The sequence below is a fragment of the Hyperolius riggenbachi genome, chromosome 3, assembly GCF_040937935.1.
Source record: "Hyperolius riggenbachi isolate aHypRig1 chromosome 3, aHypRig1.pri, whole genome shotgun sequence".
Lineage (NCBI taxonomy): Eukaryota > Metazoa > Chordata > Amphibia > Anura > Hyperoliidae > Hyperolius > Hyperolius riggenbachi.
In genome coordinates this window covers 312654715-312674947 of record NC_090648.1, presented here as the reverse complement: position 1 = coordinate 312674947, position 20233 = coordinate 312654715, and the positions used below count along the sequence as shown (strand labels likewise).

The 20233-nt window shown below is 42.0% G+C and overlaps 1 protein-coding gene across 1 annotated transcript in view; it reads left to right on the top strand.

The window, feature by feature from the left end:
- The first annotated feature begins 6157 nt into the window (after window positions 1-6157).
- The window catches only part of MYRFL (myelin regulatory factor like), a 133328-nt gene continuing 119252 nt past the window's right edge, over window positions 6158-20233 (top strand). Inside the window, exon 1 of the mRNA XM_068273651.1 lies at window positions 6158-6212. Coding sequence (XP_068129752.1) covers window positions 6158-6212 — 55 coding nt within the window. The remainder of the gene's footprint in view (window positions 6213-20233) is intronic.

The following is a 20233-nucleotide window of genomic DNA, read 5'->3' as shown; positions in this document are numbered from 1 at the left end:
TAGACTTGCCTGGCGCGCGCGCGTAGCCCTTAGTCTCTGAGCAATAGAAGGACCAGGCAGAGCACCAGCATGTAGCCGTGCGGCGGAGACCGCCGGCTGTGACGCGGAGATAGCCGCCATGCCACTTGTTGTTGCGGCCGTATCTCCGCTATTCATTACATACACACAATGAGATTTTCAGGAAGATTTCCTGCAAGATCGATTCTTTTCAACATGTCAGATCTGATTTCGATCAATTTTCCGATCAATTTTCCATTCATTTCTACGAAAATTGATAGAAATCAGATCGGACGTGTTGAAAATAACCGATCTGGCAGGAAATCTGCCTGATAATCTCATTGTATGTACTAGGCATAAACACTGAAAAACAAGCATGTGCTTCCCCCATGCACAGGAAGAAACTGTTTTTTTTGCAGTGCCCTGTCATCCCTCCTACTGTCTCCATTGGATTACAAATGCTCTTGGCTATGGTTACAACTACTATGGGTGATACGAATTGTAAGAAATCATTTCTCATTGCTTTTATTTAACCCTTTTATAATGATGCTGGGTGACATGGGGAAAAGGTTAAAACGCTTTCTTGCACAGTGAGCAAGGATAACAAGATAAGACTGTTTAGCTGTATCTGTGTTAGTAACAGCTATGCAGTATGACCTTGCTACCATCTAAAGCCCTGGCCTTGGGATTTAGATCAGGAAAAAGATCAATATCTGATTTACACTATATGAGTATTTACCTCGGTACTACCATGTAGCCCTTGACATTCCATATGTCAGTAGGCATTTAATAGAATGTCGATCTGTCCGCTGCCACTGCTGCCTTTTTATAGTACAATTTAGTACAAAACAAACCTACAAAAAGCAAGTGTCTCCCTCCCAAATGTCTCCACCCCATTACTAAGCTTGCTTGGGCAGGGACCTCCTCCTCGCATTTTTATTCTGATGTAATTTATCATACGAACAAATGCCAGTATTGGTGATGTCTCAAGCCACACAACAATGTCTGTATTTGTATTGCTGGATGTCCTGATTATACAGTTTTGAGCTTTTCATATATTTATGCTCCCCACTATTTGTTTTGTACTATGTACAGCGCTATGGAAGATGTAAGCACTATATAAATAAAAAAAAACACTGCTCCAATGCCACATCTGCCCACCCATTTTGATCTGAAAACCGCTATTCCGATTTTAGTCTACCCTTCTTTCTTAGTAATACTGTTGTGTACAAAAAATTTTTTAGCAGAATGTTTGGTTCATATAGAATAGTAATAAAGATTAACCTTTAAATTATATTTAATATTTTAGTTATAAAAATGTTTTATTTTACTAAAAGCAGTATTCCACGTAATGATACCAACCTTCAGAAGTATTGTCCCAATCTACATCCAGTTGTGTTCAAAATTATTCACAAAAGTTTTTTGGGATAGTGTTCTGTGGACTGAAACAAAATTAGAACTGTTTGGGCCCATGGATCAACGCTATGTTTGGAGGAAGAAGAACAAGGCCTATGAAGAAAAGAACACCTTGCCTACTGTGAAGCATGGCGGGGGGTCAATCATGCTTTGGGGCTGTTTTGCTTCTGCAGGTACAGGGAAGCTTCAGAGTGTGCAAGGTACCATGCATTCTCTTCAGTACCAGGAGATATTGGATGAAACTGTGATGCAGTCCATCACAAACCTGAGGCTTGGGAGATGTTGGACCTTTCAACAGGACAATGATCCCAAGCATACCTCCAAGTCCACTAGAGCAGTGTTCCCCAACCCTGTCCTCAAGGCCCACCAACAGTGCATGTTTTGTGGAAATCCACAGAGGTAGTTAATCAGCTCTGCTGAGACACTAATTTCCTCACCTGTGCATGTTTATGGTTATCTGCAAAACATGTACTGTTGGTGGGCCTTGAGGACAGGGTTGGGGAACTCTGCACTAGAGCATGGTTGCAGATTAAAGGCTTGAACATTTTGGAGTGGCCATCGCAGTCACCAGACTTAAATCAGATTAAGAACTTCTGGTGGGACCTAAAGAAAACAGTTGCAGCGCGCAAGCCTAAGAATGTGACTGAACTAGAGGCTTTTGCCCATGAAGAATGGGCTAAGATACCCGTACATCGCTGTAAGACACTTGTGTCAAGCTATGCTTCACGTTTAAAAGCGGTTATAACTGGAAAAGGGTGTTGTACTAAGAATGAATGTCACTTGGGGGTTGAATAAAACTGATGATGTGAGCACAGAAAACACATTTGTGGTTATTTCATTATAAATGTTATGTTATATTTGTCTGACTTACAAGTGCCTCTTTGATTTAATTGTAAACAAGATGACTGAAATGATCAAAATGTCAAACTGGCCAAAACACTCAATTTCAGTGGGGGTTGAATCATTTTGAACACAACTGTACCTAGACAAGTCCTCCTTACAGCGGACCCAAACCAAACATTTTTTTTAAATTAAAAATATTTAGTTGCACCACTCTGACACATACAAAGATAAATAAACACTCCTTCAAACCTATGATCATTTCAGTGCATGCTTTTCACCCTTCTCTTTTCATAACTAGGGTTATACAGGTGGCAGCCATTAGCAATTCCTCCATTGCCAGACACCATATACTCTACCAGTTTGCCGGATTTTGTCCGGCAATTTGAAAGGAAGGGAGGGGTTCCACCAATAAATGTAAAATATTTTATATTTGTCATCATGCAGATAAAAAAAGGCTGCTATTTTATTATTATAATTTAGAAAAAAGATTTTATTTCTAAAATCTTGTATTTTTAATTTGGCTCCACTTTAATCTCTGTGCCCCCAGCCAAAACTCCCAGTTAACTTCAGAAAGGTTCCTAACCAATAACAAGGCCAAACGAATACACCCTAAATATCTGTACCCACCTCTAGATAAGTCTGTGTGAAATTTTTGCCTCTAGCCAACACCCTCTTATTGTACACTCACCTAAAGGATTATTAGGAACACCATACTAATACGGTGTTTGACCCCCTTTCACCTTCCAAACTGCCTTAATTCTACATGGCATTGATTCAACAAGGTGCTGAAAGCATTTTTTAGAAATGTTGGCCAATATTGATAGGATAGCATCTTGCAGTTGATGGAGATTTGTGGGATGAACATCCAGGGCACGAAGCTCCCGTTCCATCACATCCCAAAGATGCTCTATTGGGTTGAAATCTGGTGACTGTGGGGGCGATTTTAGTACAGTGAACTCATTGTCATGTTCAAGACACCAATTTGAAAAGATTTGAGCTTTGTGACATGGTACATTCTTTCTGGAAGTAGCCATCAGGGGATGGGTACATGGTGGTCATGAAGGGATGGACATGGTCAGAAACAATGCTCAGGTAGCTCGTGGCATTTAAACAATGCCCAATTGGTACTAAGGGGCCTAAAGTGTGCCAAGAAAATATCCCACACACCATTACACCACCACCACCACCAGCCTGCATAGTGGTAACAAGGCATGATGGGTCCATGTTCTCATTCTGTTTATGCCAGATTCTGACTCTATCGAGACCCATCAGACCAGGCAACATTTTTCCAATCTTCAACTGTCCAATTTTGGTGAGCTCGTGGATATTGTAGCCTCTTTTTCCTATTTGTAGTGGAGATGAGTGGTACCCGGTGGGGTCTTCTGCTGTTGTAGCCCATCCTCCTCAAGCTTGTGCATGTTGTGGCTTCACAAATGCTTTGCTGCATACCTCGATTGTAACGATTATTTCAGTCAACGTTGCTCTTCTATTAGCTTGAATCAGTCAGCCCATTCTCCTCTGACCTCTAGCATCAACAAGGCATTTTCGCCCACAGTACTGCCACATACTGGATGTTTTTCCTTTTTCACACCATGCTTTGTAAACCCTAGAAATGGTTGTGCGTGAAAATCCCAGTAACTGGGCAGATTGTGAAATACTCAGACTGGCCCATCTGGCACCAACAACCATGCCACGCTTAAAATAGCTTAAATCACCTTTCTTTCACATTTTGACATTGTTTGGAGTTCAGGAGATTGTCTTGACCAGGACCACACCCCTAAATGCATTGAAGCAACTGCCACGTGATTGGTTGATTGGATAACTGCATACATGAGAAATTGAACAGGTGTTCCTAATAATCCTTTAGGTGAGTGTACACTGTCTTTTCAAAAAAGAATCACCATCTGGATTTAACAAAGCAAGAAAGCAAATATTCAGGCAAGAGCCTCCAATTTGATAATTTCTACATGGATGATTGCTTCCCAAGGAATGAGGTCAGCTGTCTACCTGAATATACTGAATGACCAGGTTATTCCATTAGTGAATTTATTCTTCTCTGATGGCATGGGCATATTCCAAGATGATGATGCCATGATTCATTGGGCTTAGATTGTGAAAGGGTATTTCAGGGAGCATGAGACATAATTTTCACACATGGATTGGCCACCAGTGAGTCCAGAACTTAATCCCATTGATGATCTTTGGGATGTGCTCTAGGAGAATGTGCACAGCAGTTCAATTCTCTCATCTCTACACTTTTTTTGGAGGGGGGGGGGGGCAAGCAGTGTATGTGCCCTCAGATACATTCCCCCAATCTACGTACCCCCATAAGAAACTCCCTTCTTATTGTGCACCCAAGACCTTAGTTCCCATTCTGGAATCCTGGTCCAAAATTACCTTGACGGCTAAGGCTTTATGAGAGGACTACTTGCATGAGTTTGCAACTGCACTCTGTGTTTACAGTTAGTGCAGTGTAAATAATGTGTCATCCTGGCCCATAGTGCAGTGTAAATAATGTGTCATCCTGGCCCATATGCAATTCACGTTTTCTCCCGCGTTTTCTCCTGGGAGATAATTTTTCATCTTCTATTTAAAATAACTTTCCAGCACTTTTTAATTGAAAAAGTACTATCAAAATTATTTTGAGTAATTTCTTGCTTTCTGGTGGCTTAAAAGGCATTTTATTGACACGTTTAAAAATATCACCTAGGAGAAAACTCAGGAGAAAAAGTTAATTGCATATGGGCCCAGACTCAAGCAAAGACAGGAATTGGAAATACCAGCAATAATGGACAGAGGGGAAAAACAAGCTATTCCTCTACATTGCTTGAGCAGAAACCTCACTGACATGCAAGAACCTAGAGCAGTGGTGACAGTCACAGCAATACTACGGTAACTGCAGTAATTGGCAGCTGGCCTTCCTGGAAGCGGCAATCAACCATTAGCACATTATTAATTTTTTTAGCATTTATATACTGCCAACATGTTCTGCGGTGCTTTACACAGTATATACGTTACTAGCGATCCCTCAGAGGAGCTCACAATCTAATCCCTACCATAGTCATATGTAATATAGTCTAAGGTCAGTTTTTGTGGGAGTAAACTGGAATGCCTGGAAGAGAACTATGAAAACATGGACATACAAACTCTGTACAGATAGTGCCCTGGTCTAGAAGGCGTGAGTTCTATTCCCTACTGCTACCAGGGTCTAGAAGGCATGAGTTCTATCCCTTACTGCTGTAATCCACTGTTCCTTTAGATATCGGTAAATGTAATACTTTATAACACATGAATTAAATTGTGTGTAATGTTAATGTGTTTTAACAGATGTGGCATTAACAGTCAGTGAAATAGTCCACCAATCTAACATAACTCGTCTCCTCACGGCTCACTAAAGAACTGTCCTATTTCCCAATCCATTAACTACTTTTAACCATCCAAACAATTTGCAAAGAGGCGTATCATGATTCTTGATAGCATGCATTGTAAAAATATTTTTGCTGCATGGAAGGACAAACGTTAGATAAGAATTAATGGTTATTACCCTGCTGTCTACGCATGTGCTGTACAGAGCTCATGGGCTAAAGGTCCTTAGACCAGGAAGGGATGGCTGCAGTGTAATCTGCTGAGTTCTGGGGAATACACTCATTCGTCACTTTATATTCACCTATAGTCCATCATTCTTTTTGGACATTTTTTCTGGAAAATGAGCGTCTCAAGATGAGAAGTTATGTATATGAGGATCTTCATCAACTTAAGGTGCTCTACCTCAAAGGTATTGACAATATATAACACAGATGCATTCTGGAAGCATGGCCTAGCAAAACTGTTTTTGGATTTCTAAAGTTTCACTATATTGACGTCTGTAAAGCCCATTCAAAGATCTTCGGGGGAGATTGTTATGGATCGACTGGATGTAGTTGGTGAAAACGAAGCACTGCAACAGTTCTTTGAAGGTAAAAATCAAATATAGAAGCATAGATTCAAGTGGTTTTCTGTAGTCTGGTTTCATTTTACCTTACAACCCGTTTAATACTTTTCAAATGGAGTAAGTGTGGATGGCGTAATTAGACTGATTTAAAGGCTATGTAGACTATAGTTTTTGTTTAGTGTACTTAGATGAGCTGGAAAAAATTGCTATTGACTACACTTTGTAGATTGCTTGCTGTCCATTTAATGTTTTCTTTATGAAACCTTTTAATTTAAGATCATGCCTATTCTGCTCCATCCATTGCTTAGTTATGAGACGACCCAACTGCTGTCATAAGATTCTTGTTATATTATTTGCTCACCTCCACAATTAAGTGCACTGCTACCAGAGCGTTGATTTGTTAAAATGAATGCGGTGGTGTCCCTTTTTAAAGAATACAAGCCATAAGAGACCTATGGAAGCAGCCATTGCTGACTTCCTCTTACAGAGTACTAGTTGCCCCAAGTGTGAGGTTGCTATTCTGACTCTAACCCTTTCTAAATAACTTGCCTGGATCAAGTATGCAGATTAGTGATGAGCATGAATTTTGCATTATCATAATTTTGCATCATAATACGCAATTATGATGCAAATTGTAATGCAAAATTTTCGGGGAAAAAAAGAATTCATTTTGTTTGTAACTGTAATCGGGAACCACAATTATGCATAATTTTGTGCCGAATTTAGCGGTTAATAACAACCCCCCCCCTCCCCCCTTAATATGCTATAGTCACCAAAAATGTTAAGGGGAATAATGGGAACACAGGAAAAAAAAGTTTCTTCAAAAAGGCCTTGTATTTTTGGGGGAAAATCTGTCTTAAAAAGGCAAAGAAAAACATAGTTACTAAACTGGGAAAATTTTAATTTTATCAAAATTATAAAAACTTTTTCCTTTCCTTGCCCTTTTAAAAACTATTTTTTCAACAACTACAAGGTCTCTTTGAAAATGTTTTTGACTTCCCACTATTCCTCTTAATATATGTAGCAATTGTTGTAAGAATAGCATGTATGGGGGTTTGCTATTAGCCTGCTGATCACCTGACACCTAATGGATAAACAGTAACCAGCACAACTGTTATCTTCGTGTTTACTATTTACCTGCATCAGCGTTTTACTTCAGCTAACATCTGGAAATATGCTTGAAGAAGGGGACTAGATATTAGAAAGCTTGTGTAATTTTACTTTATCAGTTAGCCATTAAAAGGTATTCTTTTTTTACAAAACATTTTTTCTACCTATATAATTTGATTGGCTAACATGGTACAGAAACTTTTTTGCTACTATTAGGCCTCTTACACAGTAATGATGCAACGTTAAGGTTGCATAAAAGTGCCCCTAACGCAAAGCATTGAAAGACTATAACTTGGACGTTATATAGCCCTGCGTTTGGTGCACCGTTTTCGTCGCACAGTGATAGAACGAAAACGGCGCATGCGTTAAAAAAAAGAACAGAAAACATTACTGAGGATGTGCAAACAGTCTAACGCAGCTAAAAACGTGTGTAACGCATAGCATGCAGCACTTTCATTTAACGTGCAGCGTTAGACACCAACGCAACGTCTGCACTGTGAACAGCCCATTGATTTTTCATTGCTGTAAGTTATTGTGCGTTACATGTTGTTGTAACGTGCGACTTTAACGCCGCACTGTGAAAGAGCCCTTAATTGCTAAAATCCGCACAAAATTATGAATTAATTAAGGGAAATCAATTGAATTTCAAATCTGTAATTACTTGTGATCCTAATTGCAAATTTTTATGTAAGATTATGATTATCACTAATGCAGATCAAGCATTCTAACACTTTTTTTTTAAATCTGCATTCTTGTTCCAAGTGAAAGGTTTAGTATTCTAATCAGAGCATCAGCTTTTCAGCCAGGCAACTATCAACATAAAGTGGTCATAAATGGCACCTCTCAAAATTCTGTCATGGTAAAACCGTGGGCATTTTGTACTGACAATGGTTTCTGCGGGAGCCTGGTCTTCCCTGCCATGAAAGCGGCTATAGGAAGGGCTACCATTGAAACAGGCGATGGCTACAGTCAGGCCCTGTTCACAGTGTTCACTTACATTGCAGAAAAATTCTGCATGTCAACTTACTACCCATACAATGCCCATATGGACCTGTACACAATACTGGATCGTGTTATTGTAACTCGCTGCATGTAGGCTTTGTCTACGGCCAGTCTCTCTCCATGCAGTTCAGTCATTATAATGCATGAGTAATACAATTGACCACTGTGATCCTAGTCTCAAAGCCAGAGAAGGATTGGATGTGGGTGTAGAAGGCACAGTGATCACAAACAGGATAGGACCTTGTCAACAAGTGTGCTTATTGTGGCTGTACACTATCAATAAAAGGAAAGGGATGGCAGATGTTGAGGCAGCTTGACATACAGGTACAGGGTATATTATTGCTTGCTTAGAGAGGAAGAATGATCAGTAACTTGCAAGCTTATGGTGATGTTAGTATGATCATCTGCTCACATACTACTTTAGTTTTAAATTTCATATAATGAATTCTTAAAGGACTTACGTGGCGAATTTTAGAAAAAATGTTAGTTACCTTATTGGAATATCAGACCTCAGGGCAGACGATCACTGCTTCCCCTGTCAGTTTCAGGCGCTCTGTTATCTAAATCCAGGATTCATTACAGGCCCCGACCCTCTGCAGGGTCACCTGAACTGATGAGATAAGAATTGCCGCTTTAAACAGCAATGTGAGTTACACTCGTGGCCGCCACATAGCGGCTCCCTCCTCCGCTGTGAGCCGCTGCTAGGAGGGAGCCGCTGCTATAGTAGGCAGCCCTGCCGGTATCATCCATTCACACGCCGCGGCCTCCCTTCCCCCACCCGCCGAGCAGCCAGCACATCTACCCCCTTTTGCGGAGGAATTCTGGACATGCGGTCACTGAAGAAGAGCCGCTGGCTCATATTGAGCAGAGAGTCACTGAGGAGCCGCTGGTGAGCCGGCTCACGTACGAGCGGAGTGCGGGATCAGGACCCAATCCCACAGCCATCAGTGCGAGGTCGAGTGCTGTAGGCTAACAATGCGTTCTGTTGCTATGGGGGTGGAAGGTAGTACAATGTGGAGTGGGAGGTGGAAGGATTAGAACAACATTCTTGGCCTGCGCTACCCTGAGACAATCCATCTTGGCGAAGCATTGATGCCACCCTGCACACGCTACATTTCCGGCAGAGGCGGCCTCAAGCAGCTACCTTGGCGAAAAAACATCTAGAACAGGGATTTCCAACACCAGTCCTTAGGGGCCGAGGTCCTCACAGATCTTTGACACAGCTCTAATTAATTGATTGGACTGATTCAGAAAAGGTGTGGTTCATTAAGTAGAATACACTTCTCCATTTCTCACTGCATCCTAAACACGGGCATGGATATGGTCCTTGAGGACTAGAGTTTGACACTTACTATCTAGAGTGTGTACGAAGCACTAGGGTAGATGGTGTGTAGTGTGTTTATATACGCCAGTAATGTTCTTGCCTGTCACTAAGGGCTGGGAACCATTAGGCCATTTTTGGCAGCTTTTTGAAATTGCCAACAATTGCCGGTGTTTCACAAAAACCAATGAAAGTGAGTGGTGGGGAACCCACTAGTGCGATCACAATTGCAGGACATGTAGAGCCCAAGTCCCTGAATTAGTTACATTGCCCTACAGCATGATGCAACATCCACCAAATTTGACTGTATGTAGCAGTTTTTTTCCCCTTGGAATATGGTTTTCTCCTTGCACCATGCAGAGTGCTTTTTTGTTATGACGAAACAACTAATTTTTTGTCACATCAGTCCAAACCACTTTGTTTTAAAATTAATCTGGCTTTGTTTAAATGCAATTTTACATATAACTAGCAACTCTGTTTGTGGCAGTTTGGGCTTCTTTCTCATCACCTTGTTATGTCCGCCTAACTACCTGTGACCTGGATCCTGGCCCAACACAGTTCATGTTGAACTGCCCCGACCTGTTCGTACCGGTATTCCTCAAAATTGTTAACTGTTCCTTACAATCAGGGATATTTCCTGCTTTACTGAAGGAAGCAATCATCAGGCCTCTCCTCAAAAAACCCTCCCTGGACCCAGATGCAATGACCAGCTACAGACCTGTCTCTAACCTCCCCTTTCTGGGCAAGCTAATTGAAAAAGCTATATACCTCCAGCTAGAAGCCAGAATCCTACAAAATAACAGTTATGACCCATTCCAGTCTGGCTTCAGGAAACACCACAGCACTGAAACTGCCCTCATCCAAATATGCAACCACCTGCTCATGGCAAGAGACAGAGGAGAGTGCTCGATCCTCATACTGCTAGACCTTTCTGCAGCCTTTGACACAGTTGACCATGACATCTTGATAAACAGGCTACAGGAATACTGCGGCATTGATGGCATAGTACTTCAGTGGTTCCAATCCTTCTTGAGTGGCAGAACCCACAAAGTGTCTATGGGGCCCTTCCTGTCCACCCCTGTAACACTTAAGTATGGGGTGCCCCAGGGCTCAATCCTCTCTCCCCTGCTTTTCACGATTTACATGCTACCATTGGGAAAACTAATCCAAAAACATGGCCTGACATACCACTGCTACGCAGACGACACCCAACTATATCTTTCCTTCAAGCCTGGTGTGACAGACCCAACTCTAACTATAAACGCCTGCTTACGTGAACTACAGCAATGGATGAATGACAACTGGCTGAAACTAAATGCAGACAAAACTGAAGTCCTTCTGATTGGAGGTCAGAGCATGATAACAAAACAACTTAACTTGCAGTCTTCACCACTGGGAATAGGAGGCACGGATCTACGCAGCTCTGATCATGTGCGTAGCCTGGGAGTTCTAATTGATGGGGATTTAAACTTCAGAACTCAAATCTCTGCGGTGGTGAAATCATCCTATTTTCACCTGAAGAACATTGCAAAAATCAAGCACCTCATACCCCCAGAAGATCTGCCAACCTTAGTCCACGCCTTCATCACATCCCGACTGGACTACTGCAATGCTCTCTACACTGGCCTTCCAAAAAAGGTCTTGTACCGCCTACAGCTGATACAGAATACTGCTGCCAGACTGCTAACCAACCAACCCCGTCACTGCCACATAATGCCAGTCCTGCATTCCCTTCACTGGCTACCTATAGAATGGAGGGTCCTATTCAAGATCGGCCTACTGACATTTAAATCCTTGAATAATCTAGGCCCTGGATACTTGAAAGATATGTTACAGCTGCGTAGCAATCCCCGCATTCTCAGATTCACAGGTTCTAATAATCTAGTCATACCCAGAGTCCACTTGGAAACTTTTGGTCCCAGAGCCTTTTGTCATGCTGCCCCTATGTTTTGGAACTCCTTACCTCAACAGATCAGGACAGCCCCATCCCTGGATGTGTTTAAATCCAGACTGAAAACCCACCTGTTCAGTCTGGCATTTGCAGAAATATAACTTTTGTTGTGTGAATACTTCATCCTACTAACTACTGAATCTGAGAGAGCCTAAGCGCTTTGAGTCCTATGGGAGAAAAGCGCTATAGAAATGTTATTGTATTGTATTGTATTGTATTATGTAGATGTGAAAATTATTGCAAATTGCTCTAAATTGCAGAATGATTTATAGATACCCCATCTGCACCAAGATATTCTTGCAGGTCCTTGGAGAGGTGATTTGTGGATTGTCTGTAACCATTCACACAATCAGCATCTTACAGTTCACACTGACAGCAGTGGCCTACCAAATGGGAGGCGCATGGGGCACGTTGCTCTGCATGACACCCGGCCAGAAGTGCAGTGCTGGCAGAGGTGATGCAGTGAGTCTTGAGATGCGGGGAAGGGGGCCTAACTTCATTCCTTCTCCATAGGCCCCTCTCCTGTGGCCCTTCCCAGATACAGAGTGCAGCATGCGGCTTGAGTGATAGAATCTCACCTGATCGCAATGTTCTCTCCATCTGTCTTTGTCATCAGGGTGCCTCTCACCAATTCCTGTTCTCTGCATGTTGCGTGATTACATGAGACGTGCAACGAGAGCAGGCAGAGAGTGGCCGGCTGGTGACAAAGATGGATGGAGAGCACATCGGGATCAGATAAGATATCATCACTCTAGCTGCGCTCTGCAACTGGGGGGGACACAGGAGGAGGCCCATGGAGAGGGAGGGAGAAATGAAGTCAGGCGCCCTTCACTGCCTCATGAAGTATTTGGAGTGTCTGAGTGTATGTACAGAGTGACGGCCACCATGGGAAGGGGGGCTGTACGTAAAGAGTGCACATTTCATGTGTCAGAGGTAACGTTTGCCGCATTCATTATTTGATGGTCATAGTGGCTGCATTTGATACTTTGGGGTTATTGTTACAGCATTTGGCATTTTGGGAGCTCATGATAACTAAATGGTACGCTAATACATGAACCAAAAGAAACACAATGACAGGAAAATAGATATATTTAGATGCCCACTTTATCAGGTACATCTGGCTAGTACAAAGTTTGCCCCCTTTTTGCCTTCAGAACTGCCTTCTTCATGGCGTTTCTCAGAGATTTTGGTCCATATTGGCACGATAGCATCACACACATTCTGCAGATTTATTGTCTGCACATAATTTATGCCAATTTCTCATTCAACCACATCATGGGGAAACACTACTTTTTGTGTATTTTCCTTTTTATGGTGTGTGTGTGTGTGTATGGGGGGGGGGGGGCATTGCCTTGTGTGGGTGTTTTTTTTTCTGGGGGGGGGGGCATTGCCTTGTGTGGGTGTTTTTTTTTCTGGGGGGGGGGTGTCTAAATTACCTTGAGGGACACATTGCCTAACTGTGTTTTTGAGAGGAAGCTCGGGCCCACTGCCTTTTGAGTTACACTGATGCATTATGGTTAGCTCCACCTATAGAATGTCATGGGCACGCCCATTTTGCACAGCAGTGCACCACACTCACTTCTGTTTACAAATGTTTTACCACATTGCACTTAAAGGATACCCCAACTGAAATGTGACATAATGAGATAGACATGTGTATGTACAGTGCCTAGTACACAAATAACTATGCTGTGTTCCTTTTTTTCTTTCTCTGCCTGAAAGAGTTAAATATAAGGTAAGCAAGTGGCTGACTAAGTCCTGACTCGGACAGGAAGTGACTACAGTGTGACCCTCACTGATAAGAAATTACAACTATAAAACACTTTTCTAGCAGAAAATGGCTTCTGAGAGCAAGAAAGAGATAAAAAAGGGGAATTTCTTATCAGTGAGGGTCACACAGGTAGTACACATGTCTATCTCCTTATGTCACATTTCAGTTGGGGTATCCTTTAACATGCTCCCTGCCCCCCCCCCCCCCGGAAACATTTGCTTGATGAGGGTGTGTGTCTGTAAATAGCACTAGGTATGCCACTGACTGACAGTTTAAACTTCTGAGATACATTTTTGTAGCCCTCCCCTAAACCATGACACTGAGCAATTTTTGTTTTCAGAACTTAGGAGAGTCACTTTGAGGATCCCATGCTGCCACTCTTAAGAGGAGAATCAGAGAGGCGCGACTTGCTAATTGCCACATTGCATACTTTTTTTTTCATGGTTTAACATGCCTGCCTATAAAGTTCATGGCTTAATCAGCTAATACAAACCAAACCATTTGGTGTGTCAAAAAATTAGTAGGGATGTTCAAAGAGATGCAAATAATTTCTTGCTGCATTCAAATTTCATGTAAATATTAAATGCACATTTAATGTAAATTACGCCCATCGCTCTGTCCATCAGTCTCTGTTGTCTCGTTTACATGCCTCTCTGGTCTGCCTCTGTGAACAAGAGCCACAATACTTGTCAAGTTTCTGTGCTTCAGTTTGCTTCATGGTAGGGTCCCCCTGGCTGGGCCCCAGAATCCCCAGAGCCCCATGCACTTCTCTTCCCTGTCATGCCCTATCGTTGGCCCAATGTGTGTGTGTGCGCTGCCAATAGTCAGGTTCTGGTTGTATCTTGCAATCGTTGGGGCTCTGTTCCAGATGATGAAAGTGTCCTTCAATTAAGTAGCACAGTGGAAATTTAAAACCCCGTAACTGCATAGTGCAAGAATGAAAGCAATACTATTTGTATAATACACTGCAAATCCAGAGAGTTAGGGTAGCCATACATCTAGCGATGATGGGCAGATTCGACCAAGAGACAAATCTTTCTCTAATCGAATCTGATGGCTGCCCATACACCATGCTGAAATTGATCCGGAATCAGTCTTGTGACGCCGCCTCACTGGCCCGATGCTGTCCCCTAATGTGCAATGTAACTACCTTCCCATGCTCAGTGCATTATACATTACTTTTCCGTCGCCACCGCTTGTCTTCTGCTGCCTCTAGGGACTGTCCTTCGTCCATACATGCGCCCTACATGGTTGGCGGAGTAACACAGGCACGTACTGCTGTAGCAGTGCAAGTTAAAAACCAGTGCGTGGTAGTGCTGCGTAGTGTAGCTCCGAAGTTATATGAGCTCCTTTCTAAGTTACGCCCGCTCCTTTAATCTTCTGCGTGATGTAAAGTAGTGCAACTGTGATACTTCACTAGCGTGGCCGCTACTACATTAACGTAGTAGTGGCTGTTCTACTTCACATCCTGCAGAAGATAAAAGGAGCACGTGTAAGTTAGAAAGGAGCTCACATAACTGAGGAGCGCACACTACGCAGCACTGCCACGCATAGCATGTGCACACTCGTGTGGCATAAAGAATCAACCTTATTGAGTGCAGAGAGACCCTAAAAGCTAAAATTTGGTTTCATAAAGCTCACCTCAATTTATTAAGTGTGAAACACTGACAACGTTGTTTTAGCCTACCTTTAGCGATCCACATACAGTATTTTATCTTGAAAACATGTACAGTAATTGGTACAGTTTAGTAAAAATTTAGGGAGGATGAAATGTAGCTGGTTATTCAACAATTCAGATTTTGTATAATATGTAAACTCTTTTCTTGATCATGGTACTTTACTAGGCAAACACAATGTAATACTGGCTTTGTTACTATAATGACAGATTAGAACACAGCATTGTTTGCAGTCCTGTGTCCATCTTCAGCCAATTAGAAAGTTGAATCCGTGAACTATGTACTGATGTCCTGATCGTACAACCGGAACAAAGCTTTGCTATCTTTGAAGATCCTGCCTGACCAACATTAACAACTACAGTGTCACTGGGATTACATTTCACAGTAGATACAGTAGTTCATGCACACAAACAGTCCGCTTGAGAAAACTCCAGAAGATTCAAAAAACACAGCTCTTGCAACTCCTCTGTGCCTCCACGTATAGGACAAAGTCAGCAATTTCAATCAACAGCAAAAAAGCACGTGGGCACCAGTAAAAAGCACACCTCAGTGTTTAATGTAGCAATCTTCAACAGATAAGACAATATTTCAGCAATACATCACCCTCTCCGGGTACACCCAGCATAGAGACCCCTTTGGTCAACAATTGTTTCGCATTAGGCATGCATCTTCTTGGTCCATCTGAAATCTCAGCAGCGAGGGACAGTGTCACTGGGGACAGGGAATTTGTATGGCAGGCAAAATATTTTGACAAAAGTTGTTTGTAAATAATGGAATTAAGCTGTTTCATCATAATTTGTTATATTGGCAAAATCAAATGTGCTAATCAAACAAGCTTTGGAGCCCGAACTTTCAGTATTCTAACCCAGCAAACCCATGGTAGGGCAGTCTGTAACCTGCCAGGCAACATTCAGCAGTTGCGGAATTGCATGGTGGACTTCCAGGACTAGGCCCACCATCTTGTGGTTGAAATAATGAAGCTAACATGTTTCATTAGAGGCTTCAATTTAAAATGTGTATTCTCAGGAAAACACAATAGAGTTGTAATTCTGCAAGCTGCCATGGGCAACCTATTAGATTGATAGTTTTAATTGGTGCCTTTATATTATGCAAAATAGGCATAGTGAACTCGTATGCTCTTGAACTTTCTGTAAAGTAGCCAAAATATTAAAAGGGCCAATACCAGCTTATGGAGAATTGAATGTGTTCTTTAATGGAAACCTGAACAGATTTCAGAGTACATATTATTTCGGCGCCGCTCAGTTCGGTGCGGGGAGAGCCGAATGACGGCTCTTCCTGCTGCCGCTAAACTCCGAGGTGGCGTTAAATACTATTCCCCCTCTGAGTTGTCGCAACTCGGAGGGAAATGTAATTCGGGGTCAGGCAGCCACCAGAGCCCCTAATTACCAATACGCAGGTTGCGCATCATAGCATTGCTGCTATGACGGTGCTCAGCTTTGGCGCTCGGCTCTCAGAGCCGCACGCCGCGATGAACTGATTCGCAGATATCGAACCTTCCCAGATTAGAACATGAGCGCAACATGAAATGTGCAGTCCCTTAAAAAAAGTACTTTCCTTAGGTCTTGCACCTTCGTTTGTTTTATGAAATAGGTCACAATATCTAATCTCATTCCTAAAATTCATATTCCCAACTCAGTGCTGGTAAATACAAAATACTGTATTGTTAAAAATCATCTGACCATAATGTCATGCTTATAAATTTTGGTTTAGAATTTATTTCCAAAAGTCTTTTTCCCAAGCCCTTGAGCATATTAAATTATTCTTTTAAATGAGTGATATGATTTTTTTTTCTCAAATAAGCATGTGCTTGGTCCACAAAGTATATAATAGGATACCTTATTACAGTTAGCTCAAACTTGAAAAAAAAAATGCAGCAAGAAACCTCTAAAAACCTTCATTTTAAACTTTACTTCAACCTAGAACACGGCAGTCAGGAAATCCCCTTGAGAGTTTTTCTATATGAACTGATTAAATATACTACAGTACAGCTGTACCTCACAATTTCCTACAAAGGTATAAAAAAGCAATGAAAAAAAATGATCAGATACTATAGAAACCCCACCAACCATACACACCATTTCAGCTCCTAGCAATGGCAGCATTTCTGGAGGCTCAGATCACCTTTATCCCTAATGCTATTAAGGCGCTATTGAATTGCAAAAGCTTCAGACTGATTTCTCTGTTGAAGTTGGATTAAAAGATATTCAACGTAATATTAACTGGCAAGTTTAATACGTTTGATCAGAATTCATACTATGTCGACAAGTATGAAACAACATATGTAAAGACTAAAATACAACTGAACTGAACATATAAACAAAAATAAAAGACCTTTGTTTCTGCTTATATTATTGAGTACAAAAACATTTGATAGCCTTTTCTGGCTTTATACTAGTATGACAGTACTAGATTAAAATGATGTCCAGAGAGTCCTTCTTGCTGCTTTGAACGTGTTTTGTACTCACCCATTATGGGTCCTTATGCAATTTAACTTTTTCTCCTATATGGTAATTTTAAACTTGTCAATAAAATGCCCTTTAAAACCACCTGCAAGCCAGAAAATGCTCAAAATAATTTTTCAATTCGACTACTTTTTCATTTCCAAAATTATGAAAAGTTATTTTAAATAGGAGATGAAAATGTATCTCCTAGGAGAAAACTTGGGAGAAAAAGTGAATTGCATATGGGCCAGTGTCCCTAAACATTCCTGCCATGAAGTGTTCCCTTTTTGTAAGGAAACATACTAAGGCTGCCATCTATACTAAGCCTTGTTTGCTATTGCTTTGTATTATCTTGGCTATGGAACTGCTGATTATCGGTATAAAGAGTCATCCAGATGTACATGTGTACAAAAATCAAAGAAAGAAGACCGTATTAAATCAGTTTGTTCATGGGTAATCTGCTGCTAACCTTAAGGAATTGTATCAGCTCTTTGCCAAGTATAAGTTTAGGAACTTCTAGGAACTATCTGCTCTTATCATACCTTACCCTGATTCTTATTACTCCACTAATGACACACAGGCACACTAGAATGGTACTCGGTAGCCCCAGATACTATCAATAGTTACTGTCTATCCCACATATAAAAATAGTACCAGTAATCACATTAACTATTAATAGTGAACTATGAACTATTAATGACTAAGGACATGTTCTTCCCCTCCCCCTACATTAGACAACTTGCCACCTCGTCTTGTGACAATTCCACCTTTGCCTTGTGTCTTCGCTCTGGACTATTATGAATTAGGACTTTATCCAGACTTGCTTCACACTGTGCCTGTCCCAGAAGACAAAAAGTACCTACTACATATCTTCCTGTGTTAAATTAATAAATAATAAATAAAAAAATTATATATATATATATATATATATATATATATATATATATATATATAATACATACATACATACATACATACATACATACATACATACATACATACATACACACACACACACACACACACACACACACACACACACACACACGCCGCCATCAGAAATTTTGGGGCCCCTGCCCCCCCTCCATAGGCCCCCCCACCCCGGGTCCGTGCACGAAGTGCACTGCAGCGAAAAATGTGCATGGCTCCCACACTGAAGAAAGTGGCATGCACAGCGTGATGCTGCAAAAAGTGGGCGTGCCCATGGCATGTTGTGGGTAGAGCCAAATACTAGAAAAATACACGTAGTCCCCGGTTAACAAATGAGATAGTGACTTGTAGGTCCGTTCTTTTTCTTTATCCGTTCTCTTTTGTCCCCCTCTTTTCCTCCTGTGTCTCTTTTGTCCCCCTCTGTCTCACCTCAGTTTCTGCCTCTTTTGCGGCCCTGTGTGTTACCTCATGTTCCCATCTCATCTCTTTTCTCCTTGTGCCTCTTTTATCCCCCTGTGTTACCTTTTGTCCCCTTCTGTCTCAGCTCGACCCCCTGCCCTAGCCAGGCATAGGTGCCCTCAGTATAGGTAGCCAGGTATAGGTTCCCCCAGTATAAGTAGCCAGGTATAGGTGGTGCCCCAGTGTAGGTAGACTGGTATAGCTGGTGCCCCAGTATAGGCCAGCAAGATACAGTTGCCCCCAGTATAGGTATTCAACTATAGGTGGTGCCCCGGTATAGGTAACCTGGTATGGGTGGTGCACCAGTATAGTTTAGCCAGGTACAGGTGCCCCCAGTATAGGTAGCAAGCTATAGGTGGTGCCCTCAGTATAGGTAGCCAAGTATAGGTGGTGCCCCAGTATAGGTAGCCAGGTATAGGTGGTGCCCCAGTATAGGTAGCTAGGTATAGGTGGTTCCAGCCCCAATATAGGTAGCCAGATATAGGTGGTGCCCAAGTATAGAAAGTCCGCTGTAGCGGCAGCGGGTTTACTCATCTGCTCCCCACATTCAAGAGCTGATGTCACTCTTCTCTCAGTGCTGGAACGTGGTGTGCTGGTTCGTGAGCCACAGGCCCGCAGCCAACACATGTGGCCCTTCCAGTGCTTTGGGGGGCCCCCGATGGCTGCACCACACTCACACACTCTTACTTATATTAACCAAAGGCTGTAAGTATTGTAAGTATGTGGGTGGCTGCTCAGTGTGGATGGTGCACTTAGTGCAGCTGTTGTGGTGTGCGTGCAGCTGCAGGTACGGCTGTGCATACTAAGTATGCACGGATGTTCCTGTGGGCAGCAGATTTTAGGGGGAAGCCAATCAACTTATCTGTATTTTTGGGATGTGGGAGGAAACTGGAGTACACGGAGGAAACCCATGCAGACACGGGAGAACATACAAACTCCATGCAGATAGCGCCCTGGCTGGGATATGAACTGGGGATCCAGCGCTGCAAGGCGAGAGAGCTAGCCTCTTTTTTGTGATTAAGGCTGCTTATAAGGAACTTTTAACCTTTATTTTACATCTTTCATTTATGTTTGTCTGTTTTCATTTTGGCAAGCTTGTAGAAATACTTAAACACTGCCATAAATCTTATCTTGCTGTAAGTGTGTCATATTTGCATTTTTGGAAACTATATTTCTACAGTTTTCCTTTTCACAGTTGACTGTTGGTAAGATGTTTTTGTGCTGCAACTCCCACATAATGAAGGTTCTTCCATTTCCATAGAAACTGCTATTTACTTCCTTTCCCTAATAAAAGTAATTATTACTGTCCAGAGCCTTGTATTTTAGCTATTCCCATTCCAGATGGTTGTCCTGCAGACATGGCT